The sequence below is a fragment of the Dermochelys coriacea genome, chromosome 5, assembly GCF_009764565.3.
Source record: "Dermochelys coriacea isolate rDerCor1 chromosome 5, rDerCor1.pri.v4, whole genome shotgun sequence".
Classification (NCBI taxonomy): Eukaryota; Metazoa; Chordata; order Testudines; family Dermochelyidae; genus Dermochelys; species Dermochelys coriacea.
In genome coordinates, this window is record NC_050072.1 from 53,283,517 (window position 1) to 53,306,394 (window position 22,878).

General features: G+C 42.1%; 1 protein-coding gene across 7 annotated transcripts in view; it reads left to right on the plus strand.

Moving 5' to 3' along the window:
* Positions 1-22,878, plus strand: part of LOC119855881 (V-type proton ATPase subunit S1-like protein) — a 31,550-nt gene that overhangs the window by 2,916 nt on the left and 5,756 nt on the right. The window contains exons 1-6 of one of the 7 annotated variants that reach the window (XM_043514723.1): positions 4,984-5,547; positions 9,427-9,472; positions 14,680-14,720; positions 15,601-15,662; positions 19,049-19,094; positions 19,872-20,104. In XM_043514723.1, coding sequence (XP_043370658.1) covers positions 19,089-19,094; positions 19,872-20,104 — 239 coding nt within the window. In that variant the 5' untranslated portion in view covers positions 4,984-5,547; positions 9,427-9,472; positions 14,680-14,720; positions 15,601-15,662; positions 19,049-19,088. Of the gene's footprint in view, positions 1-2,445; positions 2,548-4,978; positions 5,548-9,426; positions 9,473-14,679; positions 14,721-15,155; positions 15,382-15,600; positions 15,687-19,048; positions 19,095-19,871; positions 20,105-22,878 lie in introns of those variants that run through there. The other 6 variants (XM_043514720.1, XM_038402775.2, XM_043514718.1 and 3 more) reach the window with 6 other exon arrangements.

Sequence of the window (22,878 nt, forward strand, 5' to 3'; positions counted from 1 at the left end):
GTAAAATTATCTTCCATCCTGATTTTACAGAGGTACTTCTTTTACTTTTTCTTTATAATAAAGTTCTGGTTTTGCGAACCTGGTTGGTTTTTAGTGTCCTAAAAACCCAAGGGGCTGGTCTGTGTTCACCTTGTTTACTCTCAAGCCTCCCCAGGAAAGGGGGTGAAGGGGCTTGGGGGGATATATTGGAGAAACAGGAACTCCAAGTGGTCCTTTTCCTAAATCTTTGTCTAACTCACTTGGTGGTGGCAGCGATGCCGTTCCAAGGACAAGGAAGAATTTGTACCTTGGGGAAATTTTTAACCTCAGCTGGTAGAGATAAGCTTAGGGGATCTTTCATGTGGGTCCCCACATCTGTACCCTAGAATTCAGAATGGGGAGGGAACTCTGACACTCACGAGTCCAGGAGCTGAGTCTACCAGAAAAACACCGATATTATAAGACTTACAATACCATCACAAAAGTTAGCGATACTGAGCCCATAAAGGATGGTTAAAGAAAAACAGCCCAAACCATCTCCATCTGTTATAGCTGAGGGAATTAATTTTGCCCTGCATATTTTAATTTTGCTCTGCATATTTTATTCATTCAACTTCTCCTCTCTTTGCTTCTTCAAACTGGTCAATGAGTTCTTATATGCTCTGCAATGAGACACATTCATCAAGTTAATGTCCCATGTTTGTCTATTCTCAGTGGATGACGCTAATTAACATTGCTGGATTGTTTTCTTTTAAACTTCACTCTGGGGATCAGTTTTTTTTTTTTTCAAAAGGAGGCCAAGGAACCTAACTAGCCATTTGTACATGCAATCATTCCACTTAGAGCAATCTTTTCGTCAGCCTCCTCACCATGATCTTCATAAGTAGAGAGGCGTTCTCGTTGGCTTGCCATCTCTGTGGATCCTTGACTCCCACATTAGATCTTTGTTGGGTTGAGTTGCCGTTGAAAGGATGGGTTTATATTTCATTGGCTTCTTTTTAGGGATTGGACTTGGGCTGTAAACAAGCCCAAGGTTTCACACTTGGTAATAATGGGCCATTTCTCTTTTCTGGTGCTAGCTCGTGCCCATGATGTGGGATGCTTCTCCTTTTCAAAGTATTGGTGGATGGGAAATAGAACCTCAGATCTGGATTACCTCCACTTTTGTGTGTTTTAGGGAGCAGTGGGGTGCAAATATGGGTGCCTGCCTTTGCAGTTGTGGTTCCAGTGTGCAACATAGGTTGCCTTTGGTTTATTTCTGATTCAGAAATCAGCTCCTTGAATTTCTGCAAGCCTGAGAGTCCCCATCCTGTGGAGGCCTGTTAGCAAGGAACAGGGGCCAGTCTGTGTGGCGAATACTAAGGGTGGGCTGTGCTATTTGTGGGTGTTAGAGAGGGTGCTGGCAGAGGGAGGTCCATGGGTGGCTGAGTCTCTCCAAACAGCCCAAACGGCCCAGCCCATTCTCTGTCCCCAGGGACTCTCCTGATTCCCAATGGCACTCTTCCCCTGTGGCCGAGCTGGGGCTAGCGGGAGCCAGCCTATGGCCAGGGACTCTGGGCGGCTCCAGGGCTGGCGGCGCAGGGAGGTTGCGCTGCCTGCCCAGTGTTCAGGGCCACACTGGCTGTCCGCCCGAGGGCTAAGTGTGTGGGAAACAGGCTGCTGAGGGAATGAAGCTGATTTGTGGAGCAATGAGTTGACACAGAATCCGAGTTTATGGTGGGAGTGAGAGTTAGGCAGCATGTGGGTAGAATGGTTGGTCAAAAGGAGCCTTTTCCTAGAATTTGTATTAATTTTTGCTACTGTATGTTGGGACCAGGTTCTTACATGCTCTTAGATAGCATTTCTGGAGCCGGTTCATTGTGTGTGGCAAAACCAGACCTCCTTGGCCCAGTACTTATTAATGGAATATAAATAAATTAAGAGCATGCACCTTTTTACAGTAGTCTGTCATCGACTTTGGTTGTAGCATTCTGTTTTATAAACTGTTTGGCTCCCAGCGACCTAGTCCCTGGTGTGCCATCTGAGTTGTGTGTCAGGTAATAAATAATCACTTTTAAAGTCTGCAGCCCTGTTAGTAATAGACTGATACGAAAAGGGAGAATATGTTAAGGGCTGTTATAATGAGGAAGGTGATCAATAGTTCTCATGTCCACTGACGGCAGGACAAGAAATAATGGGCTTAATCTGCAGCAAAGGAGATTTAGGTTAGATATTAGGGAAAATTTTCTAACTATAAGGGTAGTTAAGCTTTGGAACAGGCTACCGGGGGTTGCGGAATCCCCATCATTGAATGTTTTTAAGAACAGGCTGGACAAACATGTCAGGGATGGTCTGTTTCCAGTGGAGTTCAACCCTCTCTGGTATTGTTCATTCAGTCCTGGAAATTACTTATTACTGAAGCTCATAAAAATAATCTAAGAGCATTTTTTTCTTTGTGTGGTTTGTGCAATTTGCATTGAATGCTAGATATTATCAAAAAGTCCCAGAGGAGGAGGAAATGCCCAATATTTGCTCTGGAAGGTATTAATCACAACCCATACTTCAGATCAGTACAGCACAGTGTTAAAGGTAGGTATCATCATTGTATGTTTTAAGTGTATAGCCAGTGTAAAAGTCAGTACTGTATACTTTTCAGGAACAAAGTGAAGCTTAATATAAGTGAGGTGGAATTGTCTTTCTTCTTGGTTGTGGTTATGCCAAAGCATTTTTATCAAGCAAATGAATACGCAGCCCTTTCTCTACAATCACGTGCACCCTTGTAACACAGGGTTCATCATATGCTAAGAAGGCCATTTTCTGTGGCAGTCCAGCTAAAATGTTGGCAGCATATGACTCAGGAAATATAAGGATTAGAAATGTAATTTTTGGGCGGGGAAAAAAAAATCTCACATTTTGGAAACTAAAAGGGCTAGAAGATAAGTTATTGGTTCAGCGAGTACTGACTTAGCCCTGGCTTATCTACTGTTGTTTAGGAATCATTCTCCCACCAAATGCTTCTCCAAAGTCTTGGCTTTATACAAAAGAACAAACTGCTGTAATAGGATACCCAATCTAGTGATTTATATCATACTGATTTTCAGTTTAGCATTTTTCTTTCACAGCTCCCCCTCCCAAGCCATATGTTGCAGAGCAGTTAGAAAATAGCAGTCCATGTGTGAAATCTCTGAAAGGTACAAGGATGAAACCTAGCAGTGTCTTATTTTTTGCTTGAAATAGTTTTGTAAAGAAGGCAGGAAGTAGAATTTCATTTCCAGGAGATAGGGATTATGGGTCCTAGAAAGTTTGACAGGTCTATTAATTTAACTGCTGTTCTTATTCATTTTTGAATACATATGTGGCCCCTCCTTGTTCCCTCAGTATAATTAAAAACCAAAATCTGGCCCAGCATTTCTTTGCTGCAATGTTTCTTTTATATTTGGGGCCACAAACATCTGTGTGCTTCAAAGAAAACATATATTGTTTTCAGCCAGGCCTTGCATATCAATTTATATCTGCACTTCCTTCTCTTTTTTTTTTCCCCCCCCATGTTGGGATTCTCACAAAAGAAGTATCTGGGGTTCCCCTAATTGGGTGGTGGTAGTAGCAGTACTGAACACAAGCTGGCGGGAGATTTTAAGATTAGTGTGTAGTCTTTGTATCACTCTAGGAAAAAATAATTAAAGACGGTAAATCCTTGAGCTTAATGGTTGCAGATGCTAAAGCCCCCGGCATAATCTTATATCTAGAATGCATCAGACTGGAGCCCTTAATCAGTCAAGTAGGGCTTACTTCTGTGATCACATCAGCAGATATCCGATATTAGCCGCCAAGTAGTATGGGATAGTATATATATTCAGCAGATTGAGCCTCATCTGAGGTGGCTTGTGATTGGCCCCCATTGCGAGTGTGTAAGTGGGGAGGGCCACAAAGAGTCTCTACCTTTTGCTCTGTGCCCAGGTATGGATTGCAGTTTCTGTCTGGAACATGAAGGATAGAGGAAGGGGGAACCTAACCTACTCCCAGGGACATCAGCTCCTTAAGTAGGGAGAAGAGAGAGGCAGGGGGGATTGAGCAAAGGGGAGCCTGGACTTCCCTCAGTCATCAGCAACAGTGGTAGCCTCTTTGTAATGAAAAGGAAGAAACACTGAGGAGGGAAAGGAGAAGTCCTGTGAGGAGAAGAGAGTGGAGGCACTTTGCTGAGAGGGATTTGGGGGTGGGGGGTCAACTCAAAGCGGGAAAAGAAGGCAAAGATTTCTGGGGGAAAGGAGAGAGTGTCCCAAGGAGGTGGGATGGGGAGAGAAGAAGAACAGAGAAAGGTGGGGATTCCAGGGTCAGAGATGAAGAAATGGGGGAGTGGAGAGAGAATATTGAAGAAGAATAGAGAGGAGAGCAGAGAAGAAGGGGAGCAACGAGGAAGAAACAACATGGAATGAGAGAGAGCAACAGTTGTGGAGAATAAGAACTGGAAAAAATATGGAAGTGATAAAGAATTGGGATCAGCCTTATGATTTGAGGGGCGCTAGACAAAAGTGGGACTCGTAAATTCCTGGAAAAAGAGATTGAGAGAGGGATTATTGAGTTGCCTCTCTGTCTGGTCCTGCAACAATAAAGGGAGACAGGGTCATCCCATGCTTTGCAGAAGTTGAATAGGATGCAGAGTGTGTAAAAGAGTGGGTTGCCAATTGACCACTTGCTTTGCTTGCACCAGATCATCCCCCACATCATTCCAAAAGATGGCAAGGTTTGAATCCTTGTGGATAAGGGTGCAGATCCTGCTATCTACCCTGGCAAATCCCCAAGGATCCAAAGGGACTCGGGCATCTCAAATTGGCAACCTCCAAAATGCATCTAAAAATCAATTGACAATTCTGAACATTTTAAAGTTAATTATGATTATAAAACCTAGTAAAATAGAAAGTAGAGAGCACCCACAAATTGATGCCATTTCCCCCCAAAAGAGATCTTTATCCTCTCTTTATCTTACTTTCCACATCTGTAAATTTGGGATGTTTAACTGTTTCTCAAGAGTGTTATGAGGCTTAATTAATTAAAATGTGACCTTCTCAGCTGAGTGTGATTACAGACAGTAAAATCACATTGTTATTTGAAATCACACTTTTCATTGCATTTTCAAGGGAGAGGTCAACTACAACAATGAGTAACCTGTGACTGACTCTGTTGAGCTTTAAGGTTTTTTTTTTGTTTTTTTAAATATTATTTATTTTCTTAAAAGACAGCTCACTTCCTAGCTCATTAGGACCCAAGCACTCAGTTCTTTTCTAATCATTCATTAACATGAATAATAGAGTATGTCAGGGAGAGCTGCTTAGAAAAGGCTTTTTATGTTTACATAGTACATGCCAACTGATGCAGTAGGAAATGTTGCTTCCTATTGGTTGGAGGTGCTATCCATCGCATGATATCTGAGAATACAGGCTCTGATCTCTTTGCTAGAACAGATGTGCTTGGTCAGGAGAGGTAGATTTCTTTCTCCATGGAAAAAAACATCACTTTTAGCTTTTTACTCCTCTTTTTATGTGTAGGATTTTCAGTCTCTGTGGACCAAATGTTTGTAAGAATGGATGGAAGGTCAGTAATTTGATACATTTCAACAAACTACTTTGGTGAAGCTGAATGTATGTTTTAAATGTTGTAGTTTTGTAATTTACTTTGTGTTTTATGCAAATTTATGCAGATTTGATCACAGTTCAGCATGGCAGCACAGGATTAGAATATTTTAGTTTTAAAACATCTAGAACTCATGCAGAAATGAACCTTTTCAACTCTAGGATATGAAATGTTACTCTTTCAAATTATTTTATACGTACACCTAAAATGGTCTAAAAAAGGCATATGCCCTTGTGATCTCTCTCTTATACTTGGTTACATTGTAATGCTTTTCTCAGTTTTTCATTCCAAACCAGTTGTTAAAACAGAATTATAAATAAAATAGCAGCAGAGGTGCCAAGAAACAAGGGTGCTAAAATATTCCATTATGAGGTAAAGTGAATATTATTGAAATCTAGGTTCAACATTTCAAGAAATATTAAACTGACAAAATTGTTCTTAATCCTAAGTATTTGTATTTGCCGTTGTCTTTGAGTCCATTCTGTTTTTTTATATAGTATAAATAGAGGGCACAGAAAATGACAAGAAAGAGAGAGTGCTTTCTAACGCCAAGCATTATAAAAGTGAAAATAGCCAAATTTAATTATTTGCATAATATCTCACAGTCACTAATAACATTCAGATCAAATATGCTGATAATCACAGCTGGTAATAAAGTCTGAATATTTTGGGCAACAGGGACATGTGGTGATTTGCTTAAGCTTGTATTAAGAGAATCAGTTATAAATACTACAATATGTTTTCATTGAAATAGTTTTATTTTCTGTTCTCATCGGGCAATTTCCAAATCAGTTAGTGCCTCCCTAACAGTTTCATTTTTCTTTGATCCATGAGATGTTCTAACAGAATGGAACTAATTGAGTTTCCACACACATTTTATAAGAAAAATTAATGAATTAAGGCCCAGTTCTATTCCCACTGAAGTTAATGTAAGTTTTTTGTCTTTGACTAAAACAGAATCATACCCTTCATGTGTTAAGTCAGCAAGAGTAATACTGAACTCAGTTTCTTTTTTTAAAAAAAACAAAGCTGTACATTTTTGTCACTTCTTAGGTTCTGGTCCTAGAGTCCTTATTCAGGCATAATCCATTAAAGTCAGTGGGAGTTTTGCCTGAGTTGGAACTGCAGAACCAAGTTCTTAATTGTGAAATTTCAATAAAATATAAAATAATTATTTAAATGTGGGTCTCTGAAAGGTATGTTTCCTCCTGCAAAATTACTACAACAGTATAATTTGAAAGGCATAATTGCTTCCCTCTGCAAAACTAACTATCTTTGTAGTGATTTGTTTGTTAATGAAAAGAAATAAAAAAAACCCTCTAATAAAATATTTTTCAGTAGGAGTGATTGCACACCAGTGTAAGTGAATTAACTTCAGTCAAGTTACTTGTGGTTGGTGTAACTAAGGTACATCTACACTGCAAACAAAGGTGTGATTGTAGCATGAATAGGCCAGAGACCCTTGATATTTACTTGGGTTGCTAGCCTAGGTTGAAGTCCATCTTCACTACTATTTTTACCCATGCTAGCTGAATTAAAGTTAGGAAAGGTATGTCTACCACTCAACAATCACATCTTAACTTAGGGTACAAATACAGTACAAGATTAGAATCCGGTCCGTAGCTGTATGGTCCACTAGCAAACTGTTTTTTCTTTTACACATTATGTTTGATTTACCTGTGGCTGAAATGTTATTTTCTAGTAAAATATTGTATAAATAATTGAAACTAGTGCTCTAGGTCAGCAATAGTGTGACAGTTTGAAGTTGGATAACATTAGTGGGCTGCACTGCTTTTTGCTATGTTTTTAAGGAGTAATGAAGATATTACAAGAGTATTTTGAACATTGAGTTATCCAATATAATCTGCACTTCAAAGTGATAGTATTCGGTAGTAATACTATAGATTGTATTTTGTGTTAATAATGTAGTTCCCTTTAACTGTCTTATCTGCTGAAATGAAAACTACACATGGCAAACTTTTCCTCACTTAATCATTCCTAATTCCCCTTGCAATCAGTAGGCTTACACATGTGAATAAGGGCTACTCACAGAAAGATTTTCAGTAGTAGGCCCGAAACTTTTACATGAGCTTTTTCAGATGGAAAAAAAGACTTCATTACCTTTATAGACTGATAATGTTGTCTGATAAGTAGGAATTTGCACTTCTTTATACATATAATCTTATTTAGTTGGGTATTACATAGTGATTAGTCATTCCAGTGCTTTGTATTAGGGCTAAACCAATTTCAGTTGGGCTCCTGACAAACTTAGAATGGTAATTTCAGCATACAATACAGACACAGAAATATATTGTGGACATTGAGCAGTTATTTTCAGATTTGCAATTCTAAAGAAGGGCCAATGCTTTTAAACACATGAACTATATTTTATACTGAAGTTGAAGTATTTAGTTTAAAATAGGTGGAGAAGTGACCATAAATTCAGGGGTTATTTCATTATACTTTTAAAAATTGCCCCAAATGTGTTGCAGGTCTATTCACTCGTTGCGGAGTGTTTTATAGTTTAATTTCTAGCTTGTGATCCTTTCAGCCACTAGTACAGCTCCAGCAGCAATAGTCTCAGCTGGTTGCTGTCTGTCATATTTACATTCACATTGTTATTACTCAGAATGTTATTATGCACAAGTCTAGCGTGAGCCCTGAGAATGATTAAAGGCATTTTCATTTGTGTTTGCACACCGTTTTCCCCATGATATTTCTGACCTACAGTTTTGGCAGCAAGTTTTAAAAGCAGCAGAAGAGCCATGAAATGGGCTGCAAATGATCCATCGTGGCCAAAATCCTCCACACATTGAGATCTACCCAAAAATATTACGAGGTTTGCCTTGCTCCAGCAGATCTCCTTCGAGTTCCCCAACTTGTCCTTTTGAATTTGAATGCTGCCGATCTGATGGTGGTAGGGTTTTGGAGAGCCACGCCTTCCCCACTCAGAGACAGCATTCAGATAGTGCCCATTCCAAGCTGTGAGAGCCGTTACAAAGTATTCATTTACAATAACCAGTAGAATTGCTTATATCCCCTTACATTTACAGTGAGAGCAAATCCTGCTATAAACTTAATCCTGCTATAAACCAATCAATATCCCCTCCCAACCTGCATCCTCCCTGCTCCCTCCTCAGATGTCTATGGATGAGCTTTGGAAGGATAGCAAACTGGGCTCTCGGAAACCACGGGAATGCCCTGCCAGCAGCTCCCTTTCTTTTACACTGAGATGGCTCCAACTGTGCCTCCTCCATTGATCAGAAGCACAGTAGTGTAGCATGAGGAGAGATCTGAGGTAACTCGGGCCCAAACTTAGTAGGGCAAAACCAGCACTTTTAACTCTACCTGAATAATCTCTCCAGCCTGTGAACGACAGCCTTGTCCAGATTGAGTCTCACACCAGCTAGCCTGTATCCAAGTCGCAATCTGCTGCAGACACAGGGTTGTTCTGTTCTAGTGGATGTGATATAATGGAGATACCCAGCTGGGTATCATCAATGTATTGCAAACACCACAGACCATGTCTATTTAGTAATTTTCCCAGAAGCCTCCTCATATACATTAAGCAGAGCAGAATCCTGTGGTGTCCTGTACGAGAGAGTCCTTGGTGTGGAGGAATAATTGCCTATAATTACCTTCTAGGTCTTTCTGTATAAGAAGCAGCAATGCCACATCCAAGTGGTTCCACCCCCTCCTGGCAGGGACCTCGCACATGCCAATGATACTTCATGATCAACTGCATCAAAAGCAGCTGATCGATCTAATAAAATCAGCATAAACATGCTGGGAGGAGATCATCAACCAGTGTCACCAATGCACTTTCTGTCCCATACACAGGCCTAAAACCAGACTGACCAGGGTCAAGGGAAACTGAAGACTGCAGGTATTGCCATAGCTTCTTAACTACTATTTTGTCAAGTATGTTTCTCAGAGAAAGAGAGAAATTTACATAGCACTTGCCTGCATTCAAGCAGTAATGAGAAGTAATAGATAATGAAGAAATCTCAGACTCCTAGTTGCTATGGTGACTGGCACTCTATAAATGCTAAGATGCACACGCCTTAATAGATACTGAAGGTCACTTCACTGACATGCCTACCACGTTGCCACCTACCTCCCAAATGGAAATGGTCATGTGGCTGATGGTATTTTCCATAGTATGGTATTCAGCAGTGTCTCACACATCACTCTTGCCAATGAATTCCTCACTGGGGTACAATTGTTTCATTGGCTGTGCACATTCATCTATTTTTGAGTGTCTTTCTGCTGAGAGAAGAATCTTGACATGTCTGCATGAGCAGCTTTGGTACATTTTTGCATGAGACATATGGGCGTTAAATTGTACTTGTCACAAGCTTCATGGGCCTTGAGGAGTCCAGTTTCAGACCATTCTGTTAGGGACATAACATATGCATGGCTCCACATGTGAGTATGTCCCTTATCCTGCCTGTTTTCTGACATGGGGGTTGGTGTTGCATATTGTTAGTCTTCCTCAGAGATGTATTCATTTTGATGAGACAGTCTTCATTTTAGCCCCGTTTGGGATGGGAGACTTCTGGGGGGTGGAGAGGCAGATGATATTTTACTAGCCCATAAAAAAACGCTCCCACTATGTGAGGGAATTAATTGAATTTTGCAACCTTGCATTAAAGTTTTCTAACTTGAACATTTAGTCTGAGTGGAAATACTGGGCCAGGAACTTTAATTTTATATTCAGTAAAATAACTGTATGGTAAGTCATTTGCCTTTAAGTTTTTGGCATGCCTATTTTGGGGCTTTCTCCTCTCCCCTCATTTTTATATACATTACCATGAAAAATGTCAATAACTCTTGCATTGCTGTTGCTTGCCACAAGATACAATGTTAGAATACTAGAAAAGAAAAATATGTCAAATCCTCAAGTCCATGTTCCGCTCCTTTATTGATTTGAGTGGTAGTTTTACCTTAAAGAAAAGGAGTACTTGTGGCACCTTAGAGACTAACAAATTTATTAGAGCATAAGCTTTCGTGAGCTACTGCTCACTTCATCGGATGCATTTGGTGGAAAAAACAGAGGAGAGATTTATATACACACACACAGAGAACATGAAACAATGGGTTTATCATACACACTGTAAGGAGAGTGATCACTTAAGATAAGCCATCACCAACAGCAGGGGGGGGAAAGGAGGAAAACCTTTCATGGTGACAAGCAGGTAGGCTAATTCCAGCAGTTAACAAGAATATCAGAGGAACAGTGGGGGGTGGGGTGGGAGGGAGAAATACCATGGGGAAATAGTTTTACTTTGTGTAATGACTCATCCATTCCCAGTCTCTATTCAAGCCTAAGTTAATTGTATCCAGTTTGCAAATTAATTCCAATTCAGCAGTCTCTCGTTGGAGTCTGTTTTTGAAGCTTTTTTGTTGAAGTATAGCCACTCTTAGGTCTGTGATCGAGTGACCAGAGAGATTGAAGTGTTCTCCAACTGGTTTTTGAATGTTATAATTCTTGACGTCTGATTTGTGTCCATTCATTCTTTTACGTAGAGACTGTCCAGTTTGGCCAATGTACATGGCAGAGGGGCATTGCTGGCACATGATGGCATATATCACATTGGTAGATGCGCAGGTGAATGAGCCTCTGATAGTGTGGCTGATGTGATTAGGCCCTATGATGGTATCCCCTGAATAGATATGTGGACAGAGTTGGCAACGGGCTTTGTTGCAAGGATAGGTTCCTGGGTTAGTGGTTCTGTTGTGTGGTGTGTGGTTGCTGGTGAGTATTTGCTTCAGATTGGGGGGCTGTCTGTAAGCAAGGACTGGTCTGTCTCCCAAGATCTGAGAGAGCGATGGCTCGTCCTTCAGGATAGGTTGTAGATCCTTGATGATGCGTTGGAGAGGTTTTAGTTGGGGGCTGAAGGTGATGGCTAGTGGCGTTCTGTTGTTTTCTTTGTTGGGCCTGTCCTGTAGTAGGTGACTTCTGGGTACTCTGAAGAGTAAAGAGGAGAGAAAACAACAGAACGCCACTAGCCATCACTAGCCTACCTGCTTGTCACCATGAAAGGTTTTCCTCCTTTCCCCCCCCTGCTGTTGGTGATGGCTTATCTTAAGTGATCACTCTCCTTACAGTGTGTATGATAAACCCATTGTTTCATGTTCTCTGTGTGTGTGTATATAAATCTCTCCTCTGTTTTTTCCACCAAATGCATCCGATGAAGTGAGCTGTAGCTCACGAAAGCTTATGCTCTAATAAATTTGTTAGTCTCTAAGGTGCCACAAGTACTCCTTTTCTTTTTGCGAATACAGACTAACACGGCTGCTACTCTGAAACCTGTGATTAGTTTTACCTTAGTAACCACTAAGAGAGGAAACAATCCAGGATTTGGCCCACCCCAGTCTTTTCTCATGATAAACCAACAATGTGTGAGATTTAGGGCTATTTTCTTTCATCAAATCGAACTTTTAGAAAGTTGGAGCCTGGTGTGTGAGACTGATAAATGCAGCAGGGCCAGACCATCTCCAGCCTTTGTGTAGGCCAATGTAAGAAATTTCCCCGATCCTTGTGTAGCTCTGCAAGAGTCTCCCACAATAGCAGTCTCTGCACTCTGGAGAGTACAGCAAGATGCTTGCTCCTGCTCCTCTTGTGGACCAAGATGCCAAAAGAGGGGGCAGAGTGGGGTCATGCTTGGTGCCCATTACTTTCAAGGGATCTGACCAACCTTTGGTTAATTAGGAGACAAGAATAATTTCACTTACTACTGAAATACGCTTACCTCTGGTGTGAAACATGGACATTGTTTAATACTACTCAACAACATTAACCTGGAGTATAGAATAGCAAGTGAAGAATAGAGGGCCAAATTGTTGCTCTTTCTTGAAAGTGTGCAACCCTACTGAAGTCAGTGGGATTGGACATGTGTGACTAAGAGCCGAATTTGGGTCATTGTATCTAATTAAAACTATTTAGAGTGGATTTTAAGTAGGTTCTTCCAGCCCTAATTAGAGTCACAGGCTTGGAGTGGAAGCTTAGCTGGCTTTTGTACTTGGTTTATTACAGTTTCTGAGAAGAATGGCTGCTGTTTTGTTGCTTCCACATATTGCAGCAGAGCGCAGTCGGCACAGTGGTTGGAGCAAAGCTGTTCACCAGTCCTTGTAGTTAGGGACAAAGTGACAAGCTGGAATACAGAATCCACTCTAGTTTGTTCAGTTTTGCCTTCGGGTTTGAGGATTTTGGAACTGAACACAATGGTTCTATTCCGTGTTGCACTGAGTATGCCTGAAAATACACGCACTCATTGGGGAGGAACAGGTATAAAGACAAAGCCTCCTTAATAAACATTAATGATGAAATTCTGGCTCCACTGAGGTGCATAGTTAGGCACCCTAGAAGTTTTACCACTGAATGTAGCTGGATTCTCTGATCTGCCTGAGCTGGGCTTGGCACAAGAGCAGGAGGGGAGGTGCTGCAAAGGTGGCTTAAGGACACCTTTAAGCTTCTCCAGACCTGGAGGTAGCCCTCAGCGTAAGTTAATGTATTGTTTGTCTTTAGTTTAAGCCTTGCTGCCATTAGCCCCAAGTGATTGTTCTGGTAGCCAGGGAACACCAGGGCATAGGGATACCCTAGACATGCCTCCTTTTCCTTGGCAACACCCCTGCTTTGGATGGGGGTAAGGGGTGATCTACAGTTGCTATGCCCAAGGATCCCCCCTTACACAGGAGGAATCCTCAGAGGGCTGGATCCACCAGATGGCCAGCCATCATGCAGCTAAGACGCTGGCCTACCGTGCTTATTTTAATACCATTCAAGAAACTAGCCTTTAGAAATGTCTTATTTGTAACTTGCTTGCGTGGTGGATTTAAATCTAATAAACACGAGGAAAAAAACAACCACCCACGGACGTATGCTCTTGGATAAAGTGGCTAAGAAGAAACTCTTTTACTCTGCCCCTCCCTAGTCACATGTGGAGTGAACTGAGGTGGTTTCATGTCACAGGAATCCAGAACAGGCTATGGAGAGTCAGTGCAAGGGGATCAATACTCCTTGCATGCAGTGAGCTGTACACCATTTGGTTACACACGCAAAGGAATATTTTTGCAGTGGGCCTCAGGAGAAATGGGCACATAGCCAGCGGATCAGCATCTAAGCAGATCGACCAATCAATCCACCACAGGGAGGCACAATTGCTGAAGAGGCTACCAGAGGACTGAGAGTGTAGGAGTGTCTACACTTGTGTCCATGGAATTGGGAGGGATGATTCCACTCCATATGCTATGAAGCAAACCTGCCCAAAGCCTGTTTGCTTGGGCTTTGACCACTGTAAAAGATTTGATCCTACAGGCCAAATCAACAGCTGGTATAAATTGACACAGATTCACTGACCACAATAAAGCTGTACCAATGAAACCCACTCGGTATCTGGGCCTAAATGTTTTAGGAGGCTAATGACAGGTTGTAAATGTCAGGAGACTGACAGTAGTTTTAGGCAGGCATTCACTCAATGTTTTCTTGAGTTTTTCTTAACAAGAACCTTGCGTATTGACTTCAGTGGGAGGATGTTTGGCACCATGAAGGATTGTTCCTTTGTATAGCCATATATCTATGGGATTATGTTTGCTCTTTCCTGAAGTAGGAAAAAGTATTTTAGGGTTTGTATATTTTCCTAAATGTGCTGATGCTAAGGAATGCACAGCGCTGGCTTTATCCCCCCTTGATCTTGGGCTGACTGTGAACCGGTCAGTCCCCCACTGTAATTTGGAGGAATCTGAAGATTGGTCTAAATTAAAACAGCTGACAGTATCTCCAGTGGGCTGATACAGAAAGCTAGGGTCATTGGGGAGGATGGGGGTGGGAGGGAGCCCTAACCTTTCTCTTGGCCACAGCTTCCGTTCTGTCAGTAGGGTTGGGATGGCTTAGGAGCTCCCGCTACATCAAAAGAGCCTCCGATATTGGGATGACTGTCGTTCCTGGGTACGCTGGCTTTTGGCTGTTTTGCATGTGAGTGCACAACTGTTGAATGAAACATTACAAAGTGGAACTCTCAGCAAACTTGGTTCAAATGTCAAATACAGATATTGTACACTAAAGATTTTTCTCTGTCTCCTCTGTTTCAGTTCACATGCATTTTTAGACCAAGATCTGCCCCAAAGAAATGGTAAGGCTTTTAAATGAATTGGCATGCACTGATATTGTCTCTGTGCGCTGCATAGTATGCCCTTGAATCCCAGACGCAATTTCCATTGAAGTCATTAAGAGCTCTGCCAAGGAATAAGAGTATCATACACCCTTCATAGTGAAATCTTCCTTAAATATTCCCAGTTAAACAATTAGCCCTGTTGAAATCCATACATTTTTTATTTTCCCAGAGCAATGGGTGTGAACTTGCCAAAAATGTAATATTTTATTTTGTTTTTATCATCAATTGAAAACGTACAGGACCAAATATTCAAAGGATGCTGCAATGAGAGTGTACACACAAACTAACATCATTGTGTTGTCCCCAAAAAACCTTGCATTTGTGCAAATCTGTCAAGTAATTGCTCACTTGCCTACAGTTCATGTGTACCTTTATCCAACACGGGGATGAAAATCCCCATTTGTGCATGCAGGCCCATGCATGTTCCTTGAGTGTACCTTCCTTTGAAAATGTGGTCCAAAGCATGAAGAAACAAGGAACCCCTTTTAAATGGATGTAAGGTGGATGAATTTACAGCACCATGGGTTAAACCCTGAAGTTCTTTTCCGTTGGCGTTCTACCTGAATAAGGGCTGCCGGATGTCTCTCTAAGGGGGGAGGGGGGAAGATGTACAGCAATGGTAAATTTGCTAGAAAATTGATTTGTGATGGGCAAAGATGAGCTCAGTGTATGAATATTTTTTGCCCCAAACTGAAATATATTTCATAAATCTATAGAGCCCTCAAAAAGGTGCATTGGCTGAAAGTCCATCTTTGTTTGGAAGAGAACATGCAGCATCATGCATTCTTAAAGTATCACTTGTTTTCCATTTATACTCGTAACTCTCTTTCTTCTGCAGACCGACGTTATGAGGGTGGTGTGAAGCCAAAACATAACTTAAAACGAGTAGCAATTACACAGGTATGGAGTATCAGGAAACGGATTGTAAGTTCTTTCATGGCATAATTAGTTGTATTTTAATTATTATTTTTCATGAGATAACAATCAACCTTGTCTAATTATTGTGGTACAATACTGATTTCCCACACTGTAGTCAGATATTCCTCATAATGACTTGATCCTGCTAGTTGCTGATTAGTTCCTGGCAGGTGCTGAGTCACCTCGACATCCATTGGAAGTTGATGAGAGTTCAGAGTATTGACACCTATGTAGAGGCACTGAGCATGGGATGCAAGATTTTGCCTGTATGACTTGGTGCTGAATATCAAACGGAGGGAAAAACTGTTGGTTTATTAAATTCAGTGGGACTTTTGCCTGAGTAAGGACCATAGGACTTGTCCCAATACACACCTAAGAAAATAAGGTTTACATTTCATGAATCCTGCAAATGTTGCAATTTAATCTAAGCAAGCTAATGAGTAAATGTAAATGTTCTGCACTATAATAGGGAAGATGGACAGGTTTATCTTTTCCTCAAGATACTGTCATAATCATATAGTAATCAATGATATCCAGGAAGTTTTTGGAAAGCGTAGGGGACAATTTCCTGGTGCAAGTGCTAGGGGAGCCAACTAGGGGGAGCGCTTTTCTTGACCTGCTGCTCACAAACCGGGTAGAATTAGTGGGGGAAGCAAAAGTGGATGGGAATCTGGGAGGCAGTGACCATGAGTTGGTTGAGTTCAGGATCCTGATGCAGGGAAGAAAGGTAAGCAGCAGGATACGGACCCTGGACTTCAGGAAAGCAGACTTTGACTCCCTCAGGGAACAGATGGCCAGGATCCCCTGGGGGACTAACATGAAAGGGAAGGGAGTCCAGGAGAGCTGGCTGTATTTCAAGGAATCCCTGTTGAGGTTACAGGGACAAACCATCCCGATGAGTTGAAAGAATAGTAAATATGGCAGGCGACCAGCTTGGCTTAATGGTGAAATCTTAGCGGATCTTAAACATAAAAAAGAAGCTTACAAGAAGTGGAAGGTTGGACATATGACCAGGGAAGAGTATAAAAATATTGCTCGGGCATGTAGGAAAGATATCAGGAGGGCCAAATCGCACCTGGAGCTGCAGCTAGCAAGAGATGTCAAGAGTAACAAGAAGGGTTTCTTCAGGTATGTTGGCAACAAGAAGAAAGCCAAGGAAAGTGTGGGCCCCTTACTGAATGAGGGAGGCAAGCTAGTGACAGAGGATGTGGAAAAAGCTAATGTACTCAATGCTTTTTTTGCCTCTGTTTTCACTAACAAGGTCAGCTCCCAGACTGCTGTGCTGGGCATCACAAAATGGGGAAGAGATGGCCAGCCCTCTGTAGAGATAGAGGTGGTTAGGGACTATTTAGAAAAGCTGGACGTGCACAAGTCCATGGGGCCGGACGAATTGCATCCGAGAGTGCTGAGGGAATTGGCGGCTGTGATTGCAGAGCCCTTGGCCATTATCTTTGAAAACTCGTGGCGAACGGGGGAAGTCCCGGATGACTGGAAAAAGGCTAATGTAGTGCCCATCTTTAAAAAAGGGAAGAAGGAGGATCCTGGGAACTACAGGCCGGTCAGCCTCACCTCAGTCCCTGGAAAAATCATGGAGCAGGTCCTCAAAGAATCAATCCTGAAGCACTTAGAGGAGAGGAAAGTGATCAGGAACAGTCAGCATGGATTCACCAAGGGAAGGTCATGCCTGACTAATCTAATCGCCTTTTATGATGAGATTACTGGTTCTGTGGATGAAGGGAAAGCAGCGGATGTATTGTTTCTTGACTTTAGCAAAGCTTTTGACACGGTCTCCCACAGCATTCTTGTCAGCAAGTTAAGGAAGTATGGGCTGGATGAATGCACTATAAGGTGGGTAGAAAGCTGGCTAGATTGTCGGGCTCAACGGGTAGTGATCAATGGCTCCATGTCTAGTTGGCAGCCGGTGTCAAGTGGAGTGCCCCAGGGGTCGGTTCTGGGGCCCGTTTTGTTCAATATCTTCATAAATGATCTGGAGGATGGTGTGGATTGCACTCTCAGCAAATTTGCGGATGATACTAAACTGGGAGGAGTGGTAGATACGCTGGAGGGGAGGGATAGGATACAGAAGGACCTAGACAAATTGGAAGATTGGGCCAAAAGAAATCTAATGAGGTTCAATAAGGATAAGTGCAGGGTCCTGCACTTAGGATGGAAGAATCCAATGCACCGCTACAGACTAGGGACCGAATGGCTCGGCAGCAGTTCTGCGGAAAAGGACCTAGGGGTGACAGTTGACGAGAAGCTGGATATGAGTCAGCAGTGTGCCCTTGTTGCCAAGAAGGCCAATGGCATTTTGGGATGTATAAGTAGGGGCATAGCGAGCAGATCGAGGGACGTGATCGTTCCCCTCTATTCGACACTGGTGAGGCCTCATCTGGAGTACTGTGTCCAGTTTTGGGCCCCACACTACAAGAAGGATGTGGATAAATTGGAAAGAGTACAGCGAAGGGCAACAAAAATGATTAGGGGTCTAGAGCACATGACTTACGAGGAGAGGCTGAGGGAGCTGGGATTGTTTAGTCTGCAGAAGAGAAGAATGAGGGGGGATTTGATAGCTGCTTTCAACTACCTGAAAGGGGGTTTCAAAGAGGATGGCTCTAGACTGTTCTCAATGGTAGCAGATGACAGAACGAGGAGTAATGGTCTCAAGTTGCAATGGGGGAGGTTTAGATTGGATATTAGGAAAAACTTTTTCACTAAGAGGGTGGTGAAACACTGGAATGCGTTGCCTAGGGAGGTGGTAGAATCTCCTTCCTTGGAGGTTTTTAAGGTCAGGCTTGACAAAGCCCTGGCTAGGATGATTTAACTGGGACTTGGTCCTGCTTTGAGCAGGGGGTTGGACTAGATGACCTTCTGGGGTCCCTTCCAACCCTGATATTCTATGATTCTATGATTCTATGATATTTGTTGGTGATTGTTTTGTAAGTTCTCTCCCCGTCTTCTGCAAACATCTTCTTGTTTTAAATCACAACACTCAGGTCGTCTTGTTGTGCCATATGTCAAACCAAGTAGCACAGGAGTCTTTTAGGCTTAAGCTAGGAGAGTTGGTATGCTAAATTTACAAGCCAAGACAAGACTTTGTTGCTTAACTGTAGCTATCCAGTCTGATAAAATGGTATGTGTGATTGGGACACAGAATACTCGTCTCATATGAACAAGACGTAGTGGGTAAATTTCATTCTCAGTTACACAGATGCAGCTCCATGGAAATTACAGCTATATCATCATATTCAGATATGGCAAGTCTGCACACTGGAAAAAATTCTTATTGTCTGAAATCTTGAGCAAAAACTAAGAGTTAGAGCTAAATACTGAAATCTTTACTCACTGACATTTTTATTTGTTTATAGGCATTTCCATGGGAGCTTTGCTTGGCTGTGGAAGTTGACCATGAGGGTTCCGTATCTTTATAGTACCTGTAGTCAATGTCCTGACTTTGAGACAAAATGCAACACTCCCTATTTTTAAACATTATAAACTAATAATTTTACAAGGGAGTCCTAACTCTGACCAGGGTCCTATGTAGAAGCTATCTAAAAATTTGCATTTGTTTAAAAACAATATTGGGCCAGATTCTGCTCCATTACACACATGCAGCCTCATTTGTTTCCCTTGCTAAACTGGCTAATTTCTGTATAGTACTTTCAGCATGTAGAGCCTGATCCTTGGCCCAAGCTAAATCCCTTTAGCAATGCTCCAGCAGAACAAAGGGGACTTAAAACTGCCCTAAAGATGCAGCTGGGAAGTCTCCTGTTGTAGGGGAATCCCCTGTTGGTGTACAACTGGTTATGCCAGTTTTGCTACACGCCTTCATGTAGGGGGTGTTCTGTGCTGGGTTGGAGATGGATAGGAGGGGTTGGGGTGGGAGCATCCAGTCTCTAGGAGGCTATTACAATCAATGTAAGTTACATCAGCTCTCTTGCTCTCTGTGTGTGTGTGTGTGTGTGTGTGTGTGTGTGTGTGTGTGTGTGTGTGTACACCTCTGCCATTACCAGGACTGGAGGAGATGGAAATGGTATGTAGAACCATCTTTGTCTCCCCAGCTGACTAGCACTGAGCATGAGCTCATTGCAGCTGAGGACTGGGCCCATTGGGTGCTATCCCAATGTTATTGTTCATTAAGTGATGTGGAGAGTAATTCCTGCAATAATGATCTTTTATGTGGTTTATTAGGTGGTCAGTTACAACTTGAGCAGAAAAGGACAATCAGAAAGAGACTCTTGGAGGACATTGCCGCACAGCCCTGTGAATGTCACCTTTAATGGAAGTCCCTGTATTCTTTTCTGGGCCAGGAGAATAATGATTAAATTTAAAAATCACACGCAGCTGGACTTGACAGAGAAGACATTTGGCGTTCATGCAACCGTGGATGTTGGAGATTCCAACTGCAGTGAAGACAGTGCAATGTAAGACTACATCCTACTCTGTGATTGCATCAGGCACTGGCAGGGTTGCTAGTTAATCCTGGGGGCACAGCCTATTGTAATATGGGATGGAGCTACAATGCTCCAGTGGCACAATGCCTCCTAAGAATTCCCTCTGTTACACTGGGGGAAAAGACTAATTTTCTTTAACGGGGTGGCTGGCATCCTTTTTCCTGTGTGGCCGGCCAGCTGTGCTTGTGGGGGTTGAGCCCTCACCCCCTATGCTCTGCCCTGTTCCCATGCCCTTTTTGGAAAGTGGCTAGCCAGGGTGGGGAGCAGCCTCTGCGCTGCCCTGAGTGCAGGGACTGTGATTCTCTGCAGCCTTTATACTGGCTGTGCAAGGGTAGTAGAAGGTGATTATGTAAGGTCTGGCCATAATTCAGCCCTTAATCTGTGACATTTACTCACATGGAGTAGTCCCTTACTCCACACGTAGTCCTATTGAAATCTACGGGATTGCACCATTGCGTAAGATGCTATTCAGCATAAGGGTGGAAGAATCACACCTTTAATAAGCAAAGGCAAGTAAAGCTGTATGTGGCTATATGATGCCACACAGCAGTAATATTACTAGTTAGCTGCTATATAGCACTTTCCAGCTGTAGATCTCAAAGCACTTTACAAAGAAGTTAAGAATAATTGAGTGTCCCCATTTTACAAATGGAAAACTGAGGCACAGAGAGCTGACATGCAGTCACCTAGCAGGCCAATGGCAGAACAAGGAATCGAACCCACGTTTCCTGAGTGCCCTCACCACTGGGCCATGGGTAGCTGAAATAATTAATTTTTCAACAAGTGCCAAATTAATACAGCAAAATCCATGTATGCTGTCGAGTAGAGGACGGATAACTGTGCTGAAAACCAGTTGCTGTTCTAAATAATCAGAATCTGACTTATGAATGAGCTGTGTTGTGGAAGGGATAGAGAGAAATGAGGAAGAAATAATGTTAGTTTTCAAAATAAAAAAAGTGATGCATTTCAAAACAATAAGCCTGTCTGCCAGTGGAGAGCCAGCAACCTCCTAATGTACATGGACCATTTCAGTAAATTCCGTATCCCAGGAGAAAACTGCACAAATGTGAAACGGTTTGAAAGGCAATGCACAGTTTGAAAAAAATCAGTGATTTTAAAATAATTCATCTATTCAACATTTTCAAATGGAATCAAAATAGCTGGTCTCACTTTACAGTGAATAAGGAGATAAATACAAAACAAAATCCTATAACTTTCTATCATTCTTAGGTACTTACATGGATCCTCTTGCCTTAGTGCCTTTGTGCTTCACAGTTGTTAGTGTATTTATTCTCACAACAAACCTGGACTGTAAGGGCAATTTAAAGTCATTTGTTGTTATAAAATAAAAATATTTGGGAAAATTTACTGGTCAACAAATAAAATAACAATAGGCTACTAGAATATAGAGCCTTCTGCCTCAGCTCCCATGGAAAAACCTGCTGGAAAGGGCCAGGAGATAAATTTTACAAGATGTGTATCCTGTTAGTGTGGGCTATTGTCTAAGTCAAGAAAAAAATACCACTTTATTCTAGTCAGCATTAGGAGATGTATGTTGGAGCATTATGTAACCTTTCTGACCAAATCCTTGGAATCTCTGCTAGAATCCTGCTATATATATATTAACAGAAAACCTTTTTGGTCCATGTGCTTCTGTCAGCCTTTAAGTATTAACTGAATTCCCTACATGTGGAAATCCATGCTATGCAGATAGGAAAATAGATAATCAGGCTCCTGAATCAGGATTAGCCTCACAGGAATTGCCAAATAGAAACCTTGGGCCAGATTCTGAGATGCATTGTTTCCACTTGATGCTGCTGAGGAGAGCAGGGGGAAGGGTGGAAGCTCCCTTTCTGCTCCTCTGATTTTGGGCCTAAGGGCTGCTCTAAATTTTGCAGGCTGCAGATAAAGCAGAATTCTGTGTACTCTACCTCATCCCCTCCCACTTCTAGCAAGGCACTTACGTCCTACTTTAAGGGAATCCTCTGCCCTGCCTTTAGATCAGCACAAGGCATCTGGACCTATAACCAAGGATTTGGCCTCGTATGTGTTTGTGTTATACATATAGTAAGTCCAAACACAGAGGTAGATTATTGTATGCACAGAGTCCTGTCCCAGGCACTGAATTTAATGTGAGGTTCAACTGTGTGGTATAATCAGATTGGCACAATTTATGTCTGATTTTGTTATAATTTAAGCAAGTGAGGGTCTGAAATCCTCCACCTTGGTCACTGGACCCAATTTTGGGATAGTGAGTTAAGTGATCTTTGAAGAAATTAGTTCTGCACTTGAAACCCATCCAGTCTTGAGCCAGTATTAAATTGTCTGACTAATCATGCTTTTAATGTCCCTCCACCTTAAGTTCTAAAGTGATGTATGTGTATGCATGATAATTCACAGTGTATGCATGGTAATTCACAGTGTAACAATCAGGGCTGGCTCTACCATTTTTGCCGCCCCAAGCAGTGGGGAAAAAAACCAACCTGTCGCCACCAAATTGCCACCACGGTGGAAATACTGCTGCCCCTTTCTGACTGCTGCCCCAATCACCTGCATGGAACGCTGGTGTCTGGAGCCAGCCGTGGTAACAATATCTAATCTTAGATAAAGAAAAGCACAATGTTATGTCAACAATGAAAGTCAATTACACAAATGGTTTCTAAGATGCAAAATGGCATCATTAAATAAAAAATCTGTATGCCACAGAATAATGAAATGTTGGATGTGTTAGCTTATGAGCATGT